At 38.6% G+C, this 21,659-nt stretch overlaps 1 protein-coding gene across 2 annotated transcripts in view; it reads left to right on the top strand.

Moving 5' to 3' along the window:
* TOX (thymocyte selection associated high mobility group box) overlaps positions 1–20,123 on the top strand; it is a 218,237-nt gene extending 198,114 nt beyond the window's left edge. For both annotated transcript variants that reach the window (XM_059488752.1, XM_059488743.1), the window contains exons 7-9: positions 6,672–7,058; positions 15,917–16,065; positions 17,916–20,123. In XM_059488752.1, coding sequence (XP_059344735.1) covers positions 6,672–7,058; positions 15,917–16,065; positions 17,916–17,952 — 573 coding nt within the window. In that variant the 3' untranslated portion in view covers positions 17,953–20,123. The remainder of the gene's footprint in view (positions 1–6,671; positions 7,059–15,916; positions 16,066–17,915) is intronic.
* Positions 20,124–21,659: the final 1,536 nt, after the last annotated feature.

Here is a 21,659-nt window from a genome sequence, read left to right as displayed (position 1 = left end):
TTTGATTTGAAGAGGAACTGTGTTTGTTTTTGAAATGAGTTAATAAAACTAGATTTCACTATTAGCCTAGTGCTTCCATTTGGGGAATTAAAACACTTGTATCAAATTAAAGTTGCATATCCTTTATCACATGTACCCAGGTTACATTCATAAAACATCCATTTTTACTTACATATCCTAAATGAATCCATGACAATCCCCTGTAGATGATGACAAAATGTATATTTAGATTTGAAGATGTTCTTCTGAGCCACCTTGACTAATTATAGATGACAGCCCATGGCTTACTCCTTTGTTTCTGAAACATCAAGAATGTGTCAAAAAGCTTTCTGAACTCTCTGGGGTCCCAGATGTTGTTATTGCAATAGGTGACTGGAATTAACAAAATAGGAAATGTCATTTGATAAGATCCTCTTGTGGCTTAGGTAGGAAGGCAGCTGCGCTGCAAATATGCATTGAGTTATCCACTGGAGTGGAGAGAGTTAAATCAAAGGTATCTCTGTAGGAGTTAAAGAGCTAAGCAGGAGGAGAAAGCAGTGCTGGAGAGAAGTCATTCTCTCAAAAGCATCTTCACAGGGGTATTAATAAAATGGATGAGCCCACACAGGCTTGGGAAAGGGATTCTTCTCAAGGACATGCTTGGGGTTGGAAGTCACCTAAAATGTCCAAAATGTTACAGACAGGATTATGTGAACACAGAAAAGCTGAGAGAAGGAATAAACAATTCAAGATGCTCTTTCCACCAAAGAGACAGCAAAGACAGCAGATGCAAACTTAAGCTTAGGTAAGCTTTGTAGGAGCTGCATAAATATGCAGCCAATTTCCTTCTATCTGCTTCTGTAATGTCACAGTACTGAAGAGAACTCATTTTTAAGCTGACTCAGGCCTGCCTAAGTTTGATCACAGCCTGCACAGCCTGGACCATCCTGGTACCAGCTGACATAATCACTGCTGCTTCCTGAATGTAACCTTCATTCTGGTCACAGAGTGTGAAGATTGTTGAATTCCTCAAGGACAGACACCAGTCACCAGGTGTGAGCCTGGCACTGTCATGGAAAGGGACAGTGTGGCAGCCACGTTGGTTTATGATACATGTTCATGTAAAACCTGAATTAGGTTTAGTTCTTTTCCAGGCTTTGAAATCCTCACATAGTGCCTGTTCCAGTCTGTAGAGAGAGGAGGCCAGACCTCCATTTCTTATTTAAAGAGAAACACCTGTTTCTCATTTAAAAGAGACCTATGTCACACCATTATGGCTTTGTAAAAAAAAAAAAATAATAATTCTGAATTTGGAATATATTGTGTTTGCCCACAAGTAAAGCTGCTTACACTGTTTGTTGTTTGCATATTGGCCATAAGGCTTGCCTTGTCCTTGAGGAGGTCTCTCAGCATATATTTAAAGGACACATAAGCATCCAGTAGTATCAAGAACATTTACTGAATGTTCTGAGTGTATTTACTGAGTATTTTACTACAAAGGAGAGCTTAATTGGTGTTATTAATAAAGAAGCATTTTGATAATATCTCATCTGTAAACAACTGAAATTATATTGCTCCAACTGAAAGGCTTTGATCATTAATTTTCTGAAATCAATAGAACACAAGAAAAAAAAACCTTTTTTCCTCTCTAAATAGAACACCTCTGGTTTATTTGGGACAACACTGACTTTTTAGTTTCACATTGCAAGCAGCAATATTAGTTGAGCACTGCATACTAGAGTGAAATTATTGTAAAAATCTATTTAATTCCCACATATTATTCTATGGTAGAAAAAAAATCTGCATATGAAGCATGGATAAATTATGTGAGTGGAAGATATCCATATACATCATCTCTGAATAGATCTATGTAGTCCTACTTATTGGCAACATTTCTAACAAAAACTGCATTAACATGTTAACAATGGAAATAAGTGTAGGCACTTGTAGATTCCAGGCATGCTTCTAATGGATCAGAGGTCAAAAGCAGTGATCATCAGCTGGGAGTGATTCTTAGCCTCTATTAGTCAGATCCTACCTGGTTTTCATGAAAAATAAAATGGACATCCAGACATTAATACTTAAGTAACAGTAACAGTGCTGGGCTGTGATCCAAATTCTGTTTGAATTAATAATAGATTTTCCTTTAAATTCAGTAGTCTAAAGATTAGGCCCTTTGAGTACTGCCTTGTTAAAACATGTTCTTGCTTTATTTTCAACCACATGGATGTTTATGTTCCAACAGAAATGGGATTGCAATCTCCAACAGTAGCCAGAAGGCAGACACAATTTAGAAAGAGAACCAATACCTCTGTGTAGGTTTCAAGAGCTTTTTGGTTACACAGACACATAGGTGAGAGCTTAAAGTGTGAGTTTTCAAATTGTTTCAAAGTTTTCAGATTATATCCCAAAGATATGGAGATGCCAAAATGGCATCATCTAGGCTTTTTTTTTTTTTAATAACACAGCTAAATTGAGCAGGATGTCTTTACCAAAAATAATTTCTCAACCACAGGAGAGAGTTGAATAGGGTGAAATCCCAATGTCACTTTCCTCTAAGGAGCAGACACACTCCCTGTGCCTGAATGCAGTGTGATAAGAATGACCACTAGGCCCAGGGCAGTTCCCTTCAGGAAAGAATGGCACAACTAAGTGAGCAGTGCCTAACCCCTTATTCCTAATTGAATTCTTTAATTTGGCAATAAAGCATAAGGCGTTTTGGCACACAGCTGGGGAATAGAAGTGCATGGGAAAGCTCTCTTTGCACTAAAATTGGAAGGGAGATCATGAGTTTGGTGAAAATCATGGTGAATAACTTGATTCAGCACTTTCCAGACTTTGTGCAAAATTATCCACCCTGAACACTTTCTGTTCAGAACAGCACTCATCTGCATCATCACGCACTTCCTTGAAAATATTGTACAAATAAAATAATTTTGTGGACCTAGGGTCATGCACCACCAGTAATTTTAGTTAATATAATTATATTTGTTATCATCAGAGTTACAGTAGTACTTATTTTGTTCTGTCCCTTTTCCTATATCTCTTCTACTTTCATTATCTTTCTGTTGGGATTTCAAAATGTTCTTCCCTTTTTTCTTTGTGTTTCAGTAAAACAACAGATTCTTTTGGGGGAGATGGGAAGAGGATTTGTGCTGTGCCTAAAGGGCAGTCATACTTTCTCTGTACCATTCCATTGTCTTGTCTTCACCTTCTGAGTTTAGTTTTTGTTGGTTTTTTTTTTATTTATTTATTATTTAATTTAGACAATAGTATTTGGTGATGATATTAGAAGGAGAGACAGGTCCATAGGAAATCCTTCTCCTAGACTATGAAGAATGTTAAGATTTACAGTAAGGCTTCAACTTGTTCTCCAGAACAAGTATAAGCCATTCAAAGAGCATAAAAAAAACTAATTTGTCACCCTAGTGCATGTTCCCTAATGGATGTGTAAAATACCACCACCTGCCATTAACTAAATGTAATATTCTGTCACCCTCTAGTGGTGGGTATGCACCACCATTATTCAGGTAGTTGTCACGGAAGATGTCCTCACTACATGTCTAGTAGAAGACTTTTTAGGATTTAGGATTTATTAGGCCCCAGTGTTTGGTGGCCTGTGTGCATGGATTTGTAATTTTGGTCTCCACTGCATATATCTGAATTTTGTCCTAGAACTTCATCCTATATATTAGTGATGTAAATTGTCTCTGTTGGCTTGGGGCAGATTTGGGAGAGCTTTTTAAGTTGTGTGCTCTTCTCCTTGGATAAGTCAAGAGAATATTGGCTGAAATCCAACCTGAAAAGTAGGGAATGTAACTGTGCATTTGAAGCCCTTATTGGACAGTCAAATCCATTCTTTCTTAATTCCAATTTTTACCCATAATAAAAGTCCTTGCCTAAGACTGTCTGATACTGCACTGGACCAGTGCAATGCCCATTCTAGTCTGTGAGAGCAGCAAGTGAGCCCAAAATCATAGTGTGACCTGTGTCATACATGCTTCTTGTTATATTTCACAGCAAAGTGATATCACAAAGCTGAAATACTTGACATCACCTATTTTATTAGGTCCAGCAATACTTACAAAATATGTGTTTCTGACCTAGCTGCAGAAAAAAGCTGAAAGTGCAGTGTGCTGAAGAATGGCATTTAATGGGTTCATTTATCAAGATTCCAGTAACTGATAATATTGATGTGTTTTCCACCGATATTGGACAATTTGATTTCAGATCACATATGACTTAAAGCATCCTAAGTTATAGCAAAATACTTGCTCTTAAGCTGAAGTGTTGTGCTTTTTACTGGATGGTGAAACATATAGAAAGTTGATTCATAGCTTGAGACAACTGAAACTGTCCCTTTTGATCACTTTGCAGAGCTCTTCTCAGAGGTGTAATAAGTGTTATTTATCTCTGACCATAGACTCTGCAATTCCTCTTAACATAATTCAGCATTTAAAGTATCAAATTATACTATCTATATGTCTGTAATTTTATCAGTGTGGGCCATGCATCCACCACTTATGTGTGAACTCAGAATTGTGCAGTAATTAGATTGGTTCCCTGGTTCTTTGTTAAAGGTGTGTATAGCAGCATCTTTGTAGTGAAAAATGAAATAGAAGTGTGTATCAGTATGTCAGCAAAGGCTTTTTGCAGCACTCACCTCTCCAGGAGGATTAGTTTAGCCAATCTGCCCTTAGACACTTCAGGAGCAATTATCCCTGCTTGGACCACAGAGAGCCTGCCAGCTGCATCATGGAAAGGCAAACTGTTTCCATGAGGGGACGGGGCTCTCAGAAAAATTTCCAAGTCTCTCAAGAAAGAACACAGCCTGCTCCTCCTGTAATGTGTAATAAGCATGGGACACCCAAGAGGAGTCTCCTGACCATGCTGCTAATTAGCAAACCTTCTGAATTGCTGAAATTTCAGTAAACCTGCCCATCATTGCTTCTACACCCAGGAGTGTTCTAAAAATACGACTGGGAAGAGGGGGGGGAAATTCTTCCCATGTTTTCATGAACATTAATTCAATGTTTAAAAAATAATGTCCAAATAATGGCAGATTTTTCAGCTACTTTCAGGCTTTAACGTCAGCATCTGAATCCTGCAAACATGAACATAACATATATTGCACACGTGTACACCCACATGTGAGCAGAGCTAGGCAGATCCACAGAGACAGAGATTTGCATTAATTTTTTCATATTCATTTAATTTGCCTTCATTTACTGGAGAAAACAAGGGTTTTTTTGCTAATGGAACTGCAGTTACACATAGGGAGAAGGAAGTTATCATTCTCATCTTCATCATTGCATATAATGAAGCAATTTCAGCAGCGCTCGTGTCAACAGATTGTTGGTGATGTTGCATCCTTCAGAAGGAACACAGACTTCACTGACCCTGGAGTGCTGAGAGTAACATGAAGCTTACTCTGACTTGTAAACTGAGCAAACATGACACGGAGATCACAGAATAAGGGCTTGTATTCCACTTTAAGCCTTGTTTTGACAAAGTGACTTTCTCCAGAGGGACGTTTCTGCCTTTCTTTTCCCAGCATGTTTCACCTTTCACTGACTATTAATCCCAGTATGACTTAACTTCAAATTATGATTCCCACCTATAAGCATGTGAGTTAATTCTTAAATTTTTTTCTCATTTATTTGAGCACACAGTTAGCACTCCAGATATCTAAGAAAATAAATGTATGAAAACAATTGAGTAAATTGAGTTTAACCAAATGTAGCAAGTTGTAAATATTAGAACAAAAATTTTATTAAAATTCATATTCATTCATGGACAAGTTTTATTATTAGTAACTTTAAGAAATCAGGACCGACTATAATATTTCTGAAAGCTGCAGTTTCTCATATCTATGCAGTATTCTTCTAGCTTTAGACTAAAGATAACTTCCCTATATCTAGTGCAGGCTAACATTTATATAGCTGTAAGTATTAAACAGAATTTTTGGATTAATAAAGCATGTTTTGCTAAAAGAGAAATTATTCAGAGTATTTCTATTTCTCTTAATGCATGGCCTATATAATATGTTTGATGGCATGGATAGCATTCCAACACAAAATATTTCAAAATAAAGGGATTGGCACAGCAGCTAGTGTATTTGTTCCATGCAGCAGAACAACTGAGGATGGGGTTTAGCCTCTTCATCACGTTAACTAACTGATAAATAACTATTAGCAATATCAATGTATATGGTAAAAGATCTTGAAAATCTTGTCCATGGTTTGCAGATGGAAAAACAGGGCAAGTCAAAAATCACTACAGAGTTTTTCTGTAACCCACCCTCCTAATTCACCTTTCAACTAGGCCATGGAATCTGAGGACAATAATAGTGGCTGCTTATGTGAAAAAATGTGTCAGGCTTGGTTGCCTTGGTTGTGTAAGATATTAGATCAGTGATGGCAGTTCCAAGTTTGGATAAAGAAAATGCCAGGCTAGACCAGGAAATGAAGGACCTAAATTACTTTTTCTTTTTACAATGTTGAAGGCAAAAGTGCAAGGTGAAAAGGGATTAATTATTTTTCTAGAGTAATAACCAAACTCCATTTCAAGGAAAATTTGATGGTCCAGATAAATGTTTGCCTATGGTGTGGCACTTAAACAGACTTCAGGCGGGTAGAACAGCCATATTTGGTAACGTCTAAGCAATTTCTGATTTTTGTTTTCTCCAACAGAGCTACAGCGAACCTGTGGATGTTAAAGCCTCCCCACAACCTCAGATGATGAATTCAAAGCAGTCAGTGTTTCATGGGCCTGCCCAGGCTCACTCTGCACTGTACCTCAGTTCCCACTACCACCAACAAGCAGGAATGAATCCCCACATCACCGCCATGCATGCCAATATCCCCAGGAACATAGCGCCCAAGCCCAACAACCAAATGCCAGTGACTGTTTCCATAGCAAACATGGCTGTGTCCCCTCCTCCTCCGCTCCAGATCAGCCCCCCTCTGCACCAGCATCTCAACATCCAGCAGCACCAGCCGATCCCAATGCAGCAGCCCATTGGAAACCAGCTACCAATGCAGGTCCAGTCTGCTTTACACTCACCTACGATGCAGCAAGTAAGTTGGGGCTTCACAGTTCTCTGGGGGATTATTTTATTTTTGGGGAGGGTGTGGGGAGGGTAGTCATCCAGAAGTTGGTTCGTTGGTTCTAAAACCATGGTCGTATAGGCTTAGTCTCCCAAGGGCAAGAACAAATGAAGGAGTTTAACTAGAGGATGGAAAACTGCAGTAGAAGTGTTTGTGGCAGTGACAATGTCCATCACTGCCCATAGATCGATCTGCAAATCTGTGGCTACCCTGAAATAGTGAAATGCAAAGCCTTCAGGAGTCACACTTTGCAAACAAATGGCAGGCATGTCTAGAAAAACTATGATTGTAGCTTATGCTGTTATCCTTGTGCTGACGTTGGTGTGGAATTGTCAGAGGAAATGTAAAGCAGCCCAGGTTGGGCTGATCATGCTAGATTAAGTGAACACAAGTGTGTTACATTACTCCACATTCACAGCTTGATTTTGCTAAATAGACATACCTTCTTTTTACTGGAAATAAATGGGCTGTGTCCACCATCCCAATATGGGGCTTTTTTGTTTGGTTTTTTTTCCCCTACTCTGAATGTTTTAGATAGTTGATTCTCAATACATTTCCTACGAGTTCTGAGTTAATGCAGACCATCCATGGTATTGTGCCTTCCAGGCTTACAGAAGAATATAAAGAGAGCAGATAAACTGTTGATTGCATGAGAGAAAATTTCCTTTTGTGTTGTATGAGATCTAACTATCAATAATAATATCTTGCTTTGCAAAGTGGCAGTAAAATGAAATTTTTTTGAATGGAATTGCAAGAATCTACAAAATTTGTATGCACAAAACTTGTCAGTACCAAGTGATAATACATAGTCATGAACTTGCTCCATGTTTTATATTTCTCTAAAAATTCACCTTTGCTAACAAGGCATTTGCATTTGCTTTCCAAGCCAGAAACATTTCATCTCAAGATTGGTCTTTAGAATTGAGAATACTTGAATGCAAACCATAGCTTCTTGCCAGGAGAGCAATTTAACAGGGGAAGAAATTTTCCAAAGCACAAAAAAACCCCCAAAAGTGTTGAAAGCAATTTGGACTGATAAACTTAGTTGTTCAGGAGATAAATCAAGATATGCTCAGGAAGATTGGGATTTATTCAGAAACTTTGATCTTAGTCTCAGGAGTGATTTGGAGTAATCAGAAAGGAAAACTTGTGAAGTGTTCACCACTTTTTCCTAGTTCGGTCAATTTGTCACTATCAGAGAAAACAGGCTCAACAGACTTATGACCACACATATGTGGAGGCATGTATTCATGATGGTTTTCCTGCAGTTGGTGTGAGTGTTCCAGGAGAGCCATGCTCAGAGAAACTCAGGAGCTGACCCCAAGCCCGGGCAGCTGGAATTGGCTGGAGGAAGTCCTAGGTGGGTGAGCCAGGAGGGTCTGTCTGGAGATCCTAAGCCCAGAGGAGTCCTGGTTGCACCTGAAGTCTCAGAGTAGTGAGAGACAAGGCAATACTCTGGTTCATTTACCAAACATGAGGAATTACATCTGTGACCGCCACCTGTTGAGATCCTATAACTACATTTCAACAAGTTTTTATTGCACAGTGACTCAGTCTTCCAAGTTCAGATTGTTTGCCAGCTTCAGTATCACTTGCGTATTAGTCGTCCAATGCAGAATTCCCTATGTCTTTTCCAGAATTTTTAGGCATCATTTACTGAATAGATTTGAAAATCTGTCTCCATTTAGTGAATTATGAGTAGAGTTGGGGCTAACAAAAGATGTTGGATACTTACATATTTATACATAAACTCTCATTTTTATATGAATAAACACTTAGGCATTACTTTAAACTCTCTACCAAAGAAAAGCTAATGTAGTATGAATCTGATAATGTTTTATTTTGCCAAGTTGCAAGCTTGTAGCATAAGGTTTGTGCATCCATGGTTTGGAAGTACTTTCAGTCATCTGTGACGTATATGGCACACAGTTGATTTGTTTCTAGCTTAAGAAAAAATACAGGACCCTTGGCTGTAGAAAACAGGTCTCTACAAGTCAGAATGCAGATCTTTATCATGATGAGTTTTTTTTTAACTAAGGACAATTATAGTTAAGTAAAAATGCTGTACCTCTGTGTTCCTGTTAATCTCACAACATTTTAGGTCAAATGCTTTTTGCTAACTCATATTCCTTAGTTAGAAAGGCTGATGCTTTAATGAAGATACTGTGGTGAGATATTTCTGTTTCACTCAAGGTGCTTGTTACTTGCTGAAATGCTTCACTGCCATGCTTCACCTCTCTTCTCTCTTTAATCACTGTGTAATATCTACAAGCCAATTTATATTTCTTACACTCCTGCTTTTGCTTTACAGTCTTGTGGCTTTTGAGCTTGAGAAAGTCTATGTCATTTCACTTTGGAATATTTGTTTGGGTTTTTTTTAACATATAACAGCTTATAGAGTTTTTGAATTGAATTTAAATATAGCAAAATATATATTACATTATAGGGCTACAGGTGTACTGACAATACCATGATTTGCCATGACGGAACAGAACAGAACAGTGGTATCCTCAGTTTCTTAGGTATGACTTTTTTTAGTCAAGAAATGATAGAAAACACAACACCAGGATTTCATACTGTGTTAGAACATAGAAGATAGGCTGGTCACCAGGAGGCAAATAGCAAAAAGTCAAGAGATTACAACCTAAAAGTAAGGGCCTCTTTCTGACTCAATTGTCAAAGGACTCTGCTCTCCCTTCTGGTTGAAATAGAGCAAACACTCTGCTGATCACAGAGCTTGTTAAAGAGGAAAAGATGTAGTGGGAGAAAAATTGAGCTCTCCCAGCAGCTCAGAGTCAACAGCAGTAAGGAGAAAGAGGAGGCACCACACTGTCTGTCTGGCCTGTGGTGAGAAGGGAAGGGGAGGTCTGGGTGTGATGTTCCGTCCCAAACAGCACTGTGTAAAACACTCTCCTGAATAAAAATCCAAGAAGAATGGAAGAATATGAATTCTGAGAAAGGAGAGCAATAGTTGTTTTTAAACCAACTTTTTTTCACTTCCTCTTCCCTCAAGTTGTTTTATTTCCTCCATGCTTAGGTATGGCCACCATAAACCTGTCCGAAGACCCCATGAAGGCAGCAAGAACAGAAACTAGTTAACATACCACTCCCTAGGGAGTGACTTGCAACAGAAGTAATTTTCCTTTTTGGAAGCCTCAGCACCACTCATACTAAATAGACTAATGCACTGTAAAAAAAAAAAGAGGCAAATTTTGTCATGTCATACTGCAGCATGGAGCTTAATAGGCAAGAGAAGAGTAAGTCTGCCAACAGCTTCCCAGCAGAGCAGTTTTCTGCTGCAGGTGTTGGCTCACCTGGCTGGGCAACTTCATTGCAGACTGTGCTGGAGGCATGTTAGAAGTAAAAATCATCAGTTGTGGGTTCTCTTTTTCTTTCTTTTTTTTTCCTTTCCTTCCCTTTTTTGTTTTGCTTTTTTTCCCCGCTTTTTGTTTGTTTGTTTGGTTTGTTTTTTGGCCGTTTTTTTTTTTCAAACATCCCTCTTTGAAATAGTCCATGGCTCACCAGTGTGACACTCAACAGTAGCAGGCTCTACAAATCCTTGCTCTCAACATATCCCTTGCTTGAACTCTGGCTCTGTGACATTTGGTCAGTCACTTTCTCCAGGAAAAGGAGGATAGTTTCTTATCAAAGGCCATCTTGTAGAATGTCTGAAGGACTGCCAACTCCAAGAAAAACCACAAAGAGATCCAGATTTCAGTCCTGGCAGGCAGGAACACAGTTCTCCAAAAAACATTGTGCGTGAAATTCACAAACTCTTCTATGCAGACTTTGAGGAGGGTCTGCTAAGAAGTGCTGACCTGAGGAGAGAGTTCTGTTCCCACTGCTTCCAGGACAATGAGCTGATCTTCAGCAGCTCTACAGGGAACAGCATGTCCTTCTCTACATCCAGCACTCCTTGCCTGCACGTGTGCAGCTGCCAAATCAAGAGTGACTGCCAGCTGGAGAAGGGCAGCCTCCTTTGAGGATCCACAAAAACTACAGAACATCAAAAAAATCAGAAGTGCTGGTAGCCAAAAGTCCTCAGTGACTGCACAATTTCTGTTATTTTTAAAATCAATTAACTCTGTGGACTATGCAGCTGATGCAATGCATCCAAATTGTTCTGAAATGCAATATAAAATTTCGGTATTAGCGTTTTGGTCATATGCCTAGTATAAGTAATTATTTTTTAATTTCTCTTAAACAATCTCTATTTTGAGTTATCTAAATTTTAACTTCTTGAAGGTAGATTATTTTGTCATTTTTTCTCTTCTGTTCCAGCAGTTAATAAATAAATTTTTAAAAGGTCATTACTGCAGACCTTTGGGATGCTTGTTTACAGTGATAATCCTTTTAAACTATTAAAAAATGACCATAATCTCTATTCTCATGCTTAGCTTAAAATTAGATCCTGATTTTTATTAACTTCTAATTCTGAAATTCGTTAAATTTTTCTTAAATATCATTAACAGGAGATGTGTTAAAGTTTTGCTTTTCAAAGTCAAAATCCACTCTGCCGTAGTTTTTCTTTTATCCACCTTTGACAGAGAAGTAGACTCACAGTAGATTTGAAGAGTGTGATTTTTCTTTCATTAAATGCTCATATGAGCATCTTATCACTGTATAATTTTTTGACTGATACAGAGTTGTCTCTCTCCAGTCTGTTTCTTAGGTTTGACATGATGTTTAATTTTTGCTCAGTTGGCCTTAGATGATCTGATTGTTAACCCTTGTCATTCAAATCAGCACAATTTCTCCAGAGTTCAGGCTGAAGCAGCAGCTGAAGCTGCAGCCTGTTTTCACTGGCAAGGTCATCCTTTCCTTTCTCTGCTCACACGGACATTTGTGCCTCTTTCTGAGCATACACCTCTGCCCAGCCTGTTCACTGCGCTCTTGGGTGTGAAGAGTGATGAGGCTGAGGCTTCACTCCCTCCTTAATACACCCAGATCTTGTTAAGAAGCCTTTTTAAGTAGCCCAACTGGAAGTATCACCTTCCCTGCTCAAAATCCTGCACCCAAGCATTGCATGGGATGGTGAGTCCCATGTCCAACTCTGTCCCATTTCAGTTCTCAGGTAGAGGAAGCAAAACTAAATTCTGAATGTCTAGTACCCATGGCTGCAAGTACCTATGCATAACAAAGCACCAGAAGATTAATGTATGTAACTTTTTTTTTTTAATAATAACTTATTTTAGTCTACTTTTAGGTATTTTTTTTCCTTTAGAAAATAAATGTATACAGCAAGATGATTGCATAGCCTGCCAAAAATAATAACCTCATTTTATCTGGTATATATTTTATATACAGCAAACTCAGGAGCCTGCTGTATTTGTCCAGATTTCTTCTTCTTTTTTGTTAAGCTTTGTCTTCGAATGAGGTCAAGAGAAAAAAAAAATCATTAATATCTGTCAACTTCCTCTATAACCTTAAGGAAAAATCTTTGTATGATATCACACAGACAGATTTTCAATTTCCTTGTGTAATAAACAGATGCTTTAGGATTTGGATGTAATTTAAAGGTTTAAAATATCACATTGAGATTGATGAATAAATCAGTTGTGAAGACAAAAACATTGATGCCTGTTGAAAATACCTCTCCAGACAGGCAGGAAATGAAATTAGTTCCTAGTAAAGTGTGGAGATGAGGATCACTCTTTAGTTCTGCTGCAGGCTTTTTAGGACTTGCTACAGTGGCACAACGAAACTGCTAGGGCTACAGAAATCTAATTAAAGAACAAATGTCCCTCCTGACATCAAATTAATCTTTATCAAGTTCCCTATTTTTATTTCAATCTGGGACAAGAAAATGAAATTTAAAATTCTAGGCATGTTGCAAAACAGTTGGTGATTTTCTCTTGAGCATTACAATGCAAAAACATTCAGCATTGTTTAATTAGACCTCGAAGCACTCATTTTCTGAGCGCTTTTTATTTCATCATTGTTTGTTAAGGGCTTACATAAATAATACCCAAATATTTACCACAAGCCTGGTACAAGGCTGTTTCCCTCTGTTGTACAGATCTGTATTATCAGAGCTTTTTCTGTTGATAAAAAAGCTGAAGTAATTTTTGTTTACATCTTTGACAGTGCCATACTTTATCAGTCCTTCGTACTGAGTTGAGGTTGCTTAAATGACTTGGCTTTAACAAGCATGTTTTCCATCAGGTATTCTGGTATCCCTCAACCCCCCAGAGGGACCACTGAGGACTGGAGCCTGGCACAGATACCCCTGCACCACGTTAGCATTTATCACCTGAGTGTGCCCTAAGAAACAGAGCCCAATCCCAGGAAGCCATAAACTAAGTAGAACTTGCCAGGTACAAGATGAAAGCATTGTTATGCCTTATTTTGCAGGTAGAAGAATTAAATTTGGCTCTGCAGCCCCAACCTTAACATGAGAGGTACCAAATCAGTCAAAACACACGTGCACACATGCTTTGCTGGAAGACAGCCAAAGCAATTTGGCTGTGGTCACACAGAAAACCTGAAAAAATATGAGAATCCATCCACACCCAGTTCCTGAATTAAAACCCAGGACCATTCTCTGACACCTAAGCTATTTATTTATCCTAATTCCAGAAGAAATTGAATGGATATTGTACTGGTGGTCTCTTCCTTGGGTTTGGAGGAACTGTCTCCTTGCTTCATGAGTGTTGTCCAGAGTTTGTGGATGCTCTCTCTCCCTGGAGGTGTTCAAGGCCAGGTTGGATGGACCTATGAACAACCTGGTTTAGTGGAAGTTGTCCCTGCCCACCAGATGATCTTTAAGGTCCCTTCCAACCCAAACCATTCTATGATTTTAGGAGTACTTGAGTCTCTGTGCCTGCTCACTTGCATGCTTTGCTACTGGCTACTGTCCCTGTGTAGTGTTTTTCTTGTATAGCTGATAGAACAGGGGATTCACTACCGAAGATAAATCTGAGTGCCTGGGGGTAGGATGTGTTTCTGTGGTTGGTTTCCTCTTACAGCTGAATTAAAAAGGCCTTATGGTTGGTGTTTTGAACAAAAATTATGAAGATGGTATACAAACCTATATTTTCAGCCTTCTAATTACACAAAACTCCAATCAAAGTCATTGGGAAATCTGCTCAATTACTGTTTCCTTTGGATCTGTTGCAGGTATGGGGGTTGTCTCTGCAGCTCACTGCACAGATTTAGAGCCTGGTGAAAAGGTAGTGCATGAGTGTGGGGGTTACAGTCCCCATGGGTGTAAAATCCACCATGGGAAGGCTTTATTTAATCTCATTAACAGGGCAGTATATAAGTAACGCGGCAACTAGATGCAAAATTCAGCTGTGAACTTGCTCACTACTAATGGTCTGTTTCTTGGAGTCAACAGGGATAAAGTGAGGTTTCCAAGAGTGTTTAAGGTACTGAAGTGTTGCTCAGGGTGTTCTCCATATGGAAAAGATTAAGAAATAAAGTAGCAGTCATTTATGGCCTAGACTAAAACCCATGATCAGGATGAGTGGACCAAGGTGGCAGTGCACATGAGAGGTGGGGCAAAACACCTGCAGGACCTCAGGGAATAGCCAGGGAAGAGAGATGAGAAGAAGGAAGTGACATTCCATTTGAAGGAAGGTAATTTCTGTGGATGAAGGGGGACAAGAGAAAGCTGAGAATATTCATTTATCTTGACAAAGGTAGCATGGCTGCCTTCTTAAACCTGCAGAAAACAAACATCTGTCCACAAAATTCCTGTCCTAATGAAGGCTGTGTAAGAAAAGCAATCACACACAACACACTAACACTGAATTAACAAAAAACTAAGAGAGTTAATTCTATCTATTCTGTATGTGATCTTTGGCTGGAAGGAGTGAGTTTCCAAACTAGGCATCTTGGTGCAAGTTCCATTTCCGATTTAGTAGCTATGCATAACCAGTTAACTTCAGTGGGATTGTATGCCCTTGCCCCAGGAAGGAGTTTGGTCTGGATTTTTTCAGTAGACATCGATTGCTTTAATACAACGTTCCCATATTTTACCCAGTACAACTCTTCCTACTTTACCGGAACACAATGTACAGGGTGAACCAGATACACTAGCCTTGAAATTTCAATTGTTCTCCTGGGTTTTAAACACAATATTTAAACATCAGAATATATCAAAAGAGCTAAAAATGATTATGACTTTTCATATGACAGAAAATTCCGGGAGCAGGTTAGATGTCTCTTTGTAACTTCCACTTTTTTTTCTCATCTCCTTGGTTTCAAAAGCAAGTTATTCTGTGCTACTTTCACTACATTAGTCCAACAACTGTTAAAAACCTTTGGTTGAATTTCCGTTTAGTTGAGAGAGAAGTGCAAATAAAAGAAGCAGCAGATGGTCCCTTTGTGAGTGAATGAAGGAAAAGGGTTTTGAGAACAATACGTGAATAGGTGTAGTCTAATAAAACAGTCAGCCACCTGCTGCCTACATCCTTCAAAAAGATTCTGTTGCATATTCTGGGAATTGGTGACTAGTGTGTGTGCTTACATTTAATCTAAATGGAAGCTCTAAGGAGCAAACAGACCTTTTTGTCCCAGTGCTGATTGAGTTGTTCTCTTGGTTCTGAATTGTTTCTGCTCTGTCTCCTTTAGTTCCATCCTGTGACTGTGTAACAGCAAACAGAGCTTTGGCAGTGTTTCATTTCTCAAACCGAAGAAAGATTTTAAAAGTTAGAAAGCACCTACACATTTTGGCCTATTATAGGTTTTATAACCAAAATCTCACCTGGAAAACTAGTATTCTCTACTATTGCACAGTACGGCCTGCATTTTTACTTTTTTTTAATGCACCCAACCTGTTACTCTTTTTCCATTCTTTCTAATGTACTTGTTTTCTCCTCTAGGGATTTACTCTTCAGCCTGATTATCAGAATATCATCAATCCAACATCAACAGCTGCACAAGTTGTTACCCAAGCAATGGAGTATGTTCGTTCAGGTTGCAGAAATCCTCCAGCACAGACTGTGGACTGGAATGACTACTGCAGTAATGGGTAAGCAGCCAGTGAATGCCACCTTGTGTTGAGCAACATTCATGACACAAGTATATGACAGAGAATTTGGGAGCAGCATTGTTGCCCGTTTCCCCACAGTGTTTCTGAAGTGTGTCTGTGATGGCTCTGTATTTATTAGTCTGTTATAGGAGAGCAATTGTTAGTACGTACATTTATCGGACATTGTTGTCACCTTATCACAGCACATACAGTTTCTAGGTCTCAGAGAACTTGCATTCCACAGAAGATCAGAACTGAAATCTTAGGGAGAAGGAGTAAGAAAGAAGTTTTAAGATCACTCTGTATCAATGAGAGGCAAATGACGGGAACTATTTTCTAGTCTGGGTCATGAAAATAGCTAGCTGGGCTCATGAAAAACCACATCAGCAAGAAGCAGGGCTGATACATGGGATACATGCAAGAGAATGGCATGAAGAACACATGATTGTAACCAGAAACAAAACACTATACCTGTAGGAGCCCTATGTCCTCAATATAAGGTTAGTAACCCCTTCAAACCTTCAACTTCTGGCAGCCTGGTTTTTGTGGAGCCATGTTACTGTGCCACAAACTGCCTGGAAACATTTAACACTGAACAGAAGGTATCTTTTCAGTTTTAAATTATAGATGTTGTGCCTTGTGAACATGCCCACCAGCCTGACCTCCCCTTGACTTAGCCTGAATCCCCAAGGCAATGGGAGATAAAAGCTCTTGCTTGCTCCCAAAGTGCCAAATCTAGCCCAGACAAATGAACAGAAAGCAGAACTAAAGACCAGTTTGATCCATTACATTTACTTAAACCGAAAATTTCACTTGCCTTATTGTTTTAGTGTTTCTGGAACTCAAATTAGAACTGAATAAAAATAATTTTCTGGCTACTAGTTCAGAATAACACCTTTGCTACAACCTGCTGACACTGAGGGGAACTTTAGCTAGTCTGAACAGCAGCATCATTCTTTCCCATACCTATCACTGCTGCCCCATGATTTGCCCACTTGTTCAGCAGGACAGTTTCACTTCTGTGCTCTACCACCATGTCAAGACATGTACTGCAGCCCTAGCTGAAATCTACACAACTTTTACAACCACTTGCACTGAGCTCTGAATAGATTGTCCTCTGTCAAACAAGCCACAGCCACCTGTGGATTTGATTCCTGGTCTCTTCTGGAACAAAGCAATGTGTCATTGTTCCTAGAAGTGCTCTCCAGGTGTGCAGTGGGTGTAACTTCCCATCCCCAGCAGCTTTCTCTGAGCACATATCCCTGTAGATAGTCCACCCTGTGTAGATAAGACTTTGTAAATCCATCTGAACTTAAACTATCTTTGCTTGGCTTCTGCTGTTCCCTTGCAAATGGTTATCATGCAAATGCTGCCAATCCAGCATGTTTTGGGTATATCTGTACCAGTAATCAGCATGCCAGAGGCTCAGTAAGTGGCTGACACCTATATTCATGTAATGAAGCTCTTCTGCCTCTGAGGAAACTGGCTGCTTCTTATAGGTCACTTATGGAGCATCATTCCAAGACCTGTGCTAAATCTGGAGCTCCAAGCAGTTTTTGATAGTCAGTGCTACCAGCCCACTACTGCAGATTTCCCCAAACCAGTGCTCAAACCCATGTCCTGGGCAGTTTTAAAGACAGATGTGGTCTCCAGGTTGCTATAAGTCACTATGACTTTTTCTTATTATTACCATGGCAATGCAGCTGTACTTCAGTGATATGCTTGGAATTAATGACATGCAGTGGGGTTGTGGGGCTGATCTTTTTTTTTTTTTTTCCTTGAAGAATAGAACTAAAAATTTTTCAAATATAAGAAAAAAAGTTACATTTGTTCTTTTTCTCTTTGAACAGGGGCATGCAGAGGGACAAAGCACTCTACCTTACCTGAAAATCTGAAACACCTCTCCTTTCCTTTCACTGAGGAATGCAGGGAAGTCTTTTCATCATGGATTGCTTTATGCAGTCAGGGCAGTTCTGCATTTTATTAGAAAATACAAGTTGCTAAGCACTTAGGACTATTTGAGCTTGTGGGTCACCCACTCTGGAAAAAATAGTCTCGCTTCTTTCCTTTTCTTTGTTTTTTTCCCCATTTTTTCTCTTTCTTTCTCCTTTCCACCCTTCCCTGAGATCCCATAACGGACATTGCTTTTCTTCTTCCCTGAAGGAAACTTGGACCATTCAGATTTTATGTTGGTTTTTGCTGTGAAGTGCTGCGGTAGTAACTGCCTTAGCAACTGTAGATGTCTCGGATAAAAGTCCTGGATTTTCCATTGGTTTTTCATAATGGGTGTTTATATGAAACTACTAAAGACTTTTTAAATGGCTTGATGTAGCAGTCATAGCAAGTTTGTAAATAGCATCTATGTTACACTCTCCTAGAGTATAAAATGTGAATGTTTTTGTAGCTAATTGTAATTGAAACTGGCTCATTCCAGTTTATTGATTTCACAATAAGGGTAAAATTGGCAAACATTCATATTTTTACTTCATTTTTAAACAACTGACTGATAGTCTATATTTTCAAAGTATTTGGAGAAAAAAAGTAAAGTAGTCCCAAATTATATTAATTAAAAATATTGGCTTTGTCTCATGAAATAAATACAAAAAACTTAGGAGAAAAAACTAATGTTGATAAAGAGCAAACACATTTATTTTGTACTGCCTAAAAAATTGCTTTTTTTTTAAAAGAAAATCACTTTATGTGTATTGGTTAGTAAACGTCATTTAAGTCCTTTTATGTATAAAACTGCCAAATGCTTACCTGATATTTTATTAGATGCAGAAACAGATTGGAGACAGCTAAATTATAACCTCTACATATGGCTATGTATTATTGTTTCTTCATACTGTGTCTGTATTTAATCTTTTTTATGGAACCTGTTGCGCCTATTTATGAAATAATAAATATAGGTGTTTGTAAGTAAATTTGTTAGCATTTTAAAGAGGTTTCTTTGACGCTTTAACTTTTGCTGGCACAAATTGTTCACAACTGATGATGTGAATACTTTATTTAGTTTTTACAGTGACAAATATAACAACAAACCTGCTTTAATGGCAGAAAATGAAGGTAACCAAGAACTATTTCTCTATTTCTTTGGTTGTTATGGAAAATAAAAAAGAAAAGGTATTTTAAGTAATTCCCTTTTTAAAGCATTGTAGGAGGAAGTTGCCCAAAACTAAGACTTGAACCAACAAAACTAACTGAATAAAGCTACATAACACTGCTTCTTGAAACTTCATCATGTTTTGTTGATTTGTCAAGTGGAATAAACATATTACCAAAAATATTACCAAATATGCTTCAGCCATTTTATTATATATGCAAAAGTCCTATAGAATTTTAGGGAGTATATCAGAAATAAATCCTAAAATGAAAGGTAAGTTCAACAGCCACAGGGAAAGGGATAAAAATATCCAAAAGAAGGTATTTTGTCAATGTTTGGGATCAGGGATAGCTCTGAAAATATATTTCTGGATGATTTTTTCCCAGATGCCTGTCCCATTAATGGACACTACCATTGATTTGTATTTTCTGTGTGAAATAAAGGAAGCAATTCAGATAGAATACACATTTGGCAATGCCATTGGTTTTTCTTTATAAAACAAAACAGAAACAAAGGCATGTTTGCTTCTGAATTATTTCAGGCAATGTACAATCGGAATCACTTGGCATGTAATAACTAATAAATAATGCAGATCAGATGTGATTACTCAAATAACTGTAGCTGAGAGCTCTAATTTTCCTGTCTTGAAACTGTATGAGAACTCGTGATTAAATTCACAGTTTATTGTTTGTCTTTTTAGTACTTTAGAAATATACCAGCACTACTAATTACCCAATGTCTTCTATTTATTATATTACAGTAAACTACATTTTCCACTCATATTAATTCTAAAGAGAAAAGATAATTACTGAGAATGAGAAAAATCAACTTTGATTTCGACAGGCAGTTTTCTTTTTTCTTTTATGGAAAAGAACTGTGTTATCTTCATTTCTTATAGAGCAGGTGTGCAGTCACATAAAGTTGTTAATTTCGGTATCCAAGCAGAGTTCGAAATACAAGAAAACTTTAATGTAAATAAAAAAATACATCATGAATAAAATACTTATTCTGTATGAACCTCTGGCTAGTTGGTGTCTCTCAGTCTGTCAGCATGGGAAACTGGTGTGTGTGCTGTGCAGCACTTTACCCATCCAGTGTGGCTCTGGTACCCACCCTCTGAGTGAGGTTCTGTGTCTGGTCTCTGCTCAGATGAAACAACTGTGCTGAAGAACAGCAGGTTTTGGCCATGGATATAGTGAAACCATTTTTTCCCAAAAGGAAGATCCAGCTTCAATCCATAGATGTCCATTCTTCATGTCTGACCTCAGAAAAATAAATGGTTGCCAGCCATGGGCAGTCTGCTGTTTATTTTCGGCTGTGTATTGATAGATATAAGTTGCCAATAGATGGGTGGGATCCTTCTGGAAGCAGGTGCAACTCCAGTGGAATTGGTGAAGATGTGCCCCATCCTTCACTGCAGCACTGTGCCTTAGGCACCACAGTAACACACACACCCCAGTCACTGGTTGTAAGCCACCATCTGGCCTAACCATGATAATGGGAAAGCACACAGGAACTAAACAACCTGCACATGGAAGCTACACAGTAACAGCAAGAAAACATAATAAAAACATCTGTCAGATTGATAGAAACCAAAGGAAATAGTCTGCTGTTCGTTGAAAATAATATATTTTAAAATTACTTTTAAAACATGGTGGACAGAATGCAAGGTTGGCAACATATAGACTCTGCCGGTTGTAAATCCCATCTGCTTGCACAAGGTAAGCAGAGGTTTTAAAAAGGAAAAGCTCTTTGATTTTACTGCTGCTCTCAGTGTGCCATGTTCTGGTGACAGGAGATATCCTGGTCTCTCTATCCCCAGACTCACATGTGTTCCAGGCAGAAATCTCATCCAGCTGCTGCCTCTGACCAAAGAAGCCAAACTAATTCAAATGGGCCTGCCATAGGATTTTCCCCTCACACTCATCCACAGGCAGTAAGTAATGTATTCATAGAGGGCCCCAGCCATTCACAGGGAAATGTAATGTATTCATGCCCACTTCTCTCTCTCACCAAATACCAGCTCCTGATTCCAGTGGCGTCTGCCAAATATTCCCTGTGAGGCTCCTCTCTAAACAGGCAACCCAACAAAAAAAAAAAAAAAAAAGAGCTCATTACTGGAAGGTAAAACATGCTCTTACCACCTTCTTTAACCTTTTCAGACATCACCCCCACCCTGAACTACCATCTCCAAACCTGTTTCTTCCCCAGTCCTGTAAACATGGCAGATCCACAGAGATCTTTTTCTGTGTTCTGGGAAAATGGAGTAGGTAAAAAATCTGTATTTTGCACATACTGTGAGAATTAGCTAAGAGATGTTATGTAGCCCATAGAGGAGTTACTCCCCTAGACTCCCATTGATAGGTGAGTATAGAGGTACAGATACAGTCAAAAAGACTAGATAAATATGCAGGCAGACAGATAAACAACGATTACCCTGTTAATTATTTTTTCTAGTGTTTTCAAGCCCTTTTGCATTGAAATAAAATAT

Source organism: Ammospiza nelsoni, chromosome 1 (assembly GCF_027579445.1).
Source record: "Ammospiza nelsoni isolate bAmmNel1 chromosome 1, bAmmNel1.pri, whole genome shotgun sequence".
NCBI lineage: Eukaryota > Metazoa > Chordata > Aves > Passeriformes > Passerellidae > Ammospiza > Ammospiza nelsoni.
The sequence above is the reverse complement of the archived record's forward strand: the minus strand, read 5'-3'. Positions and strand labels throughout refer to the sequence as shown.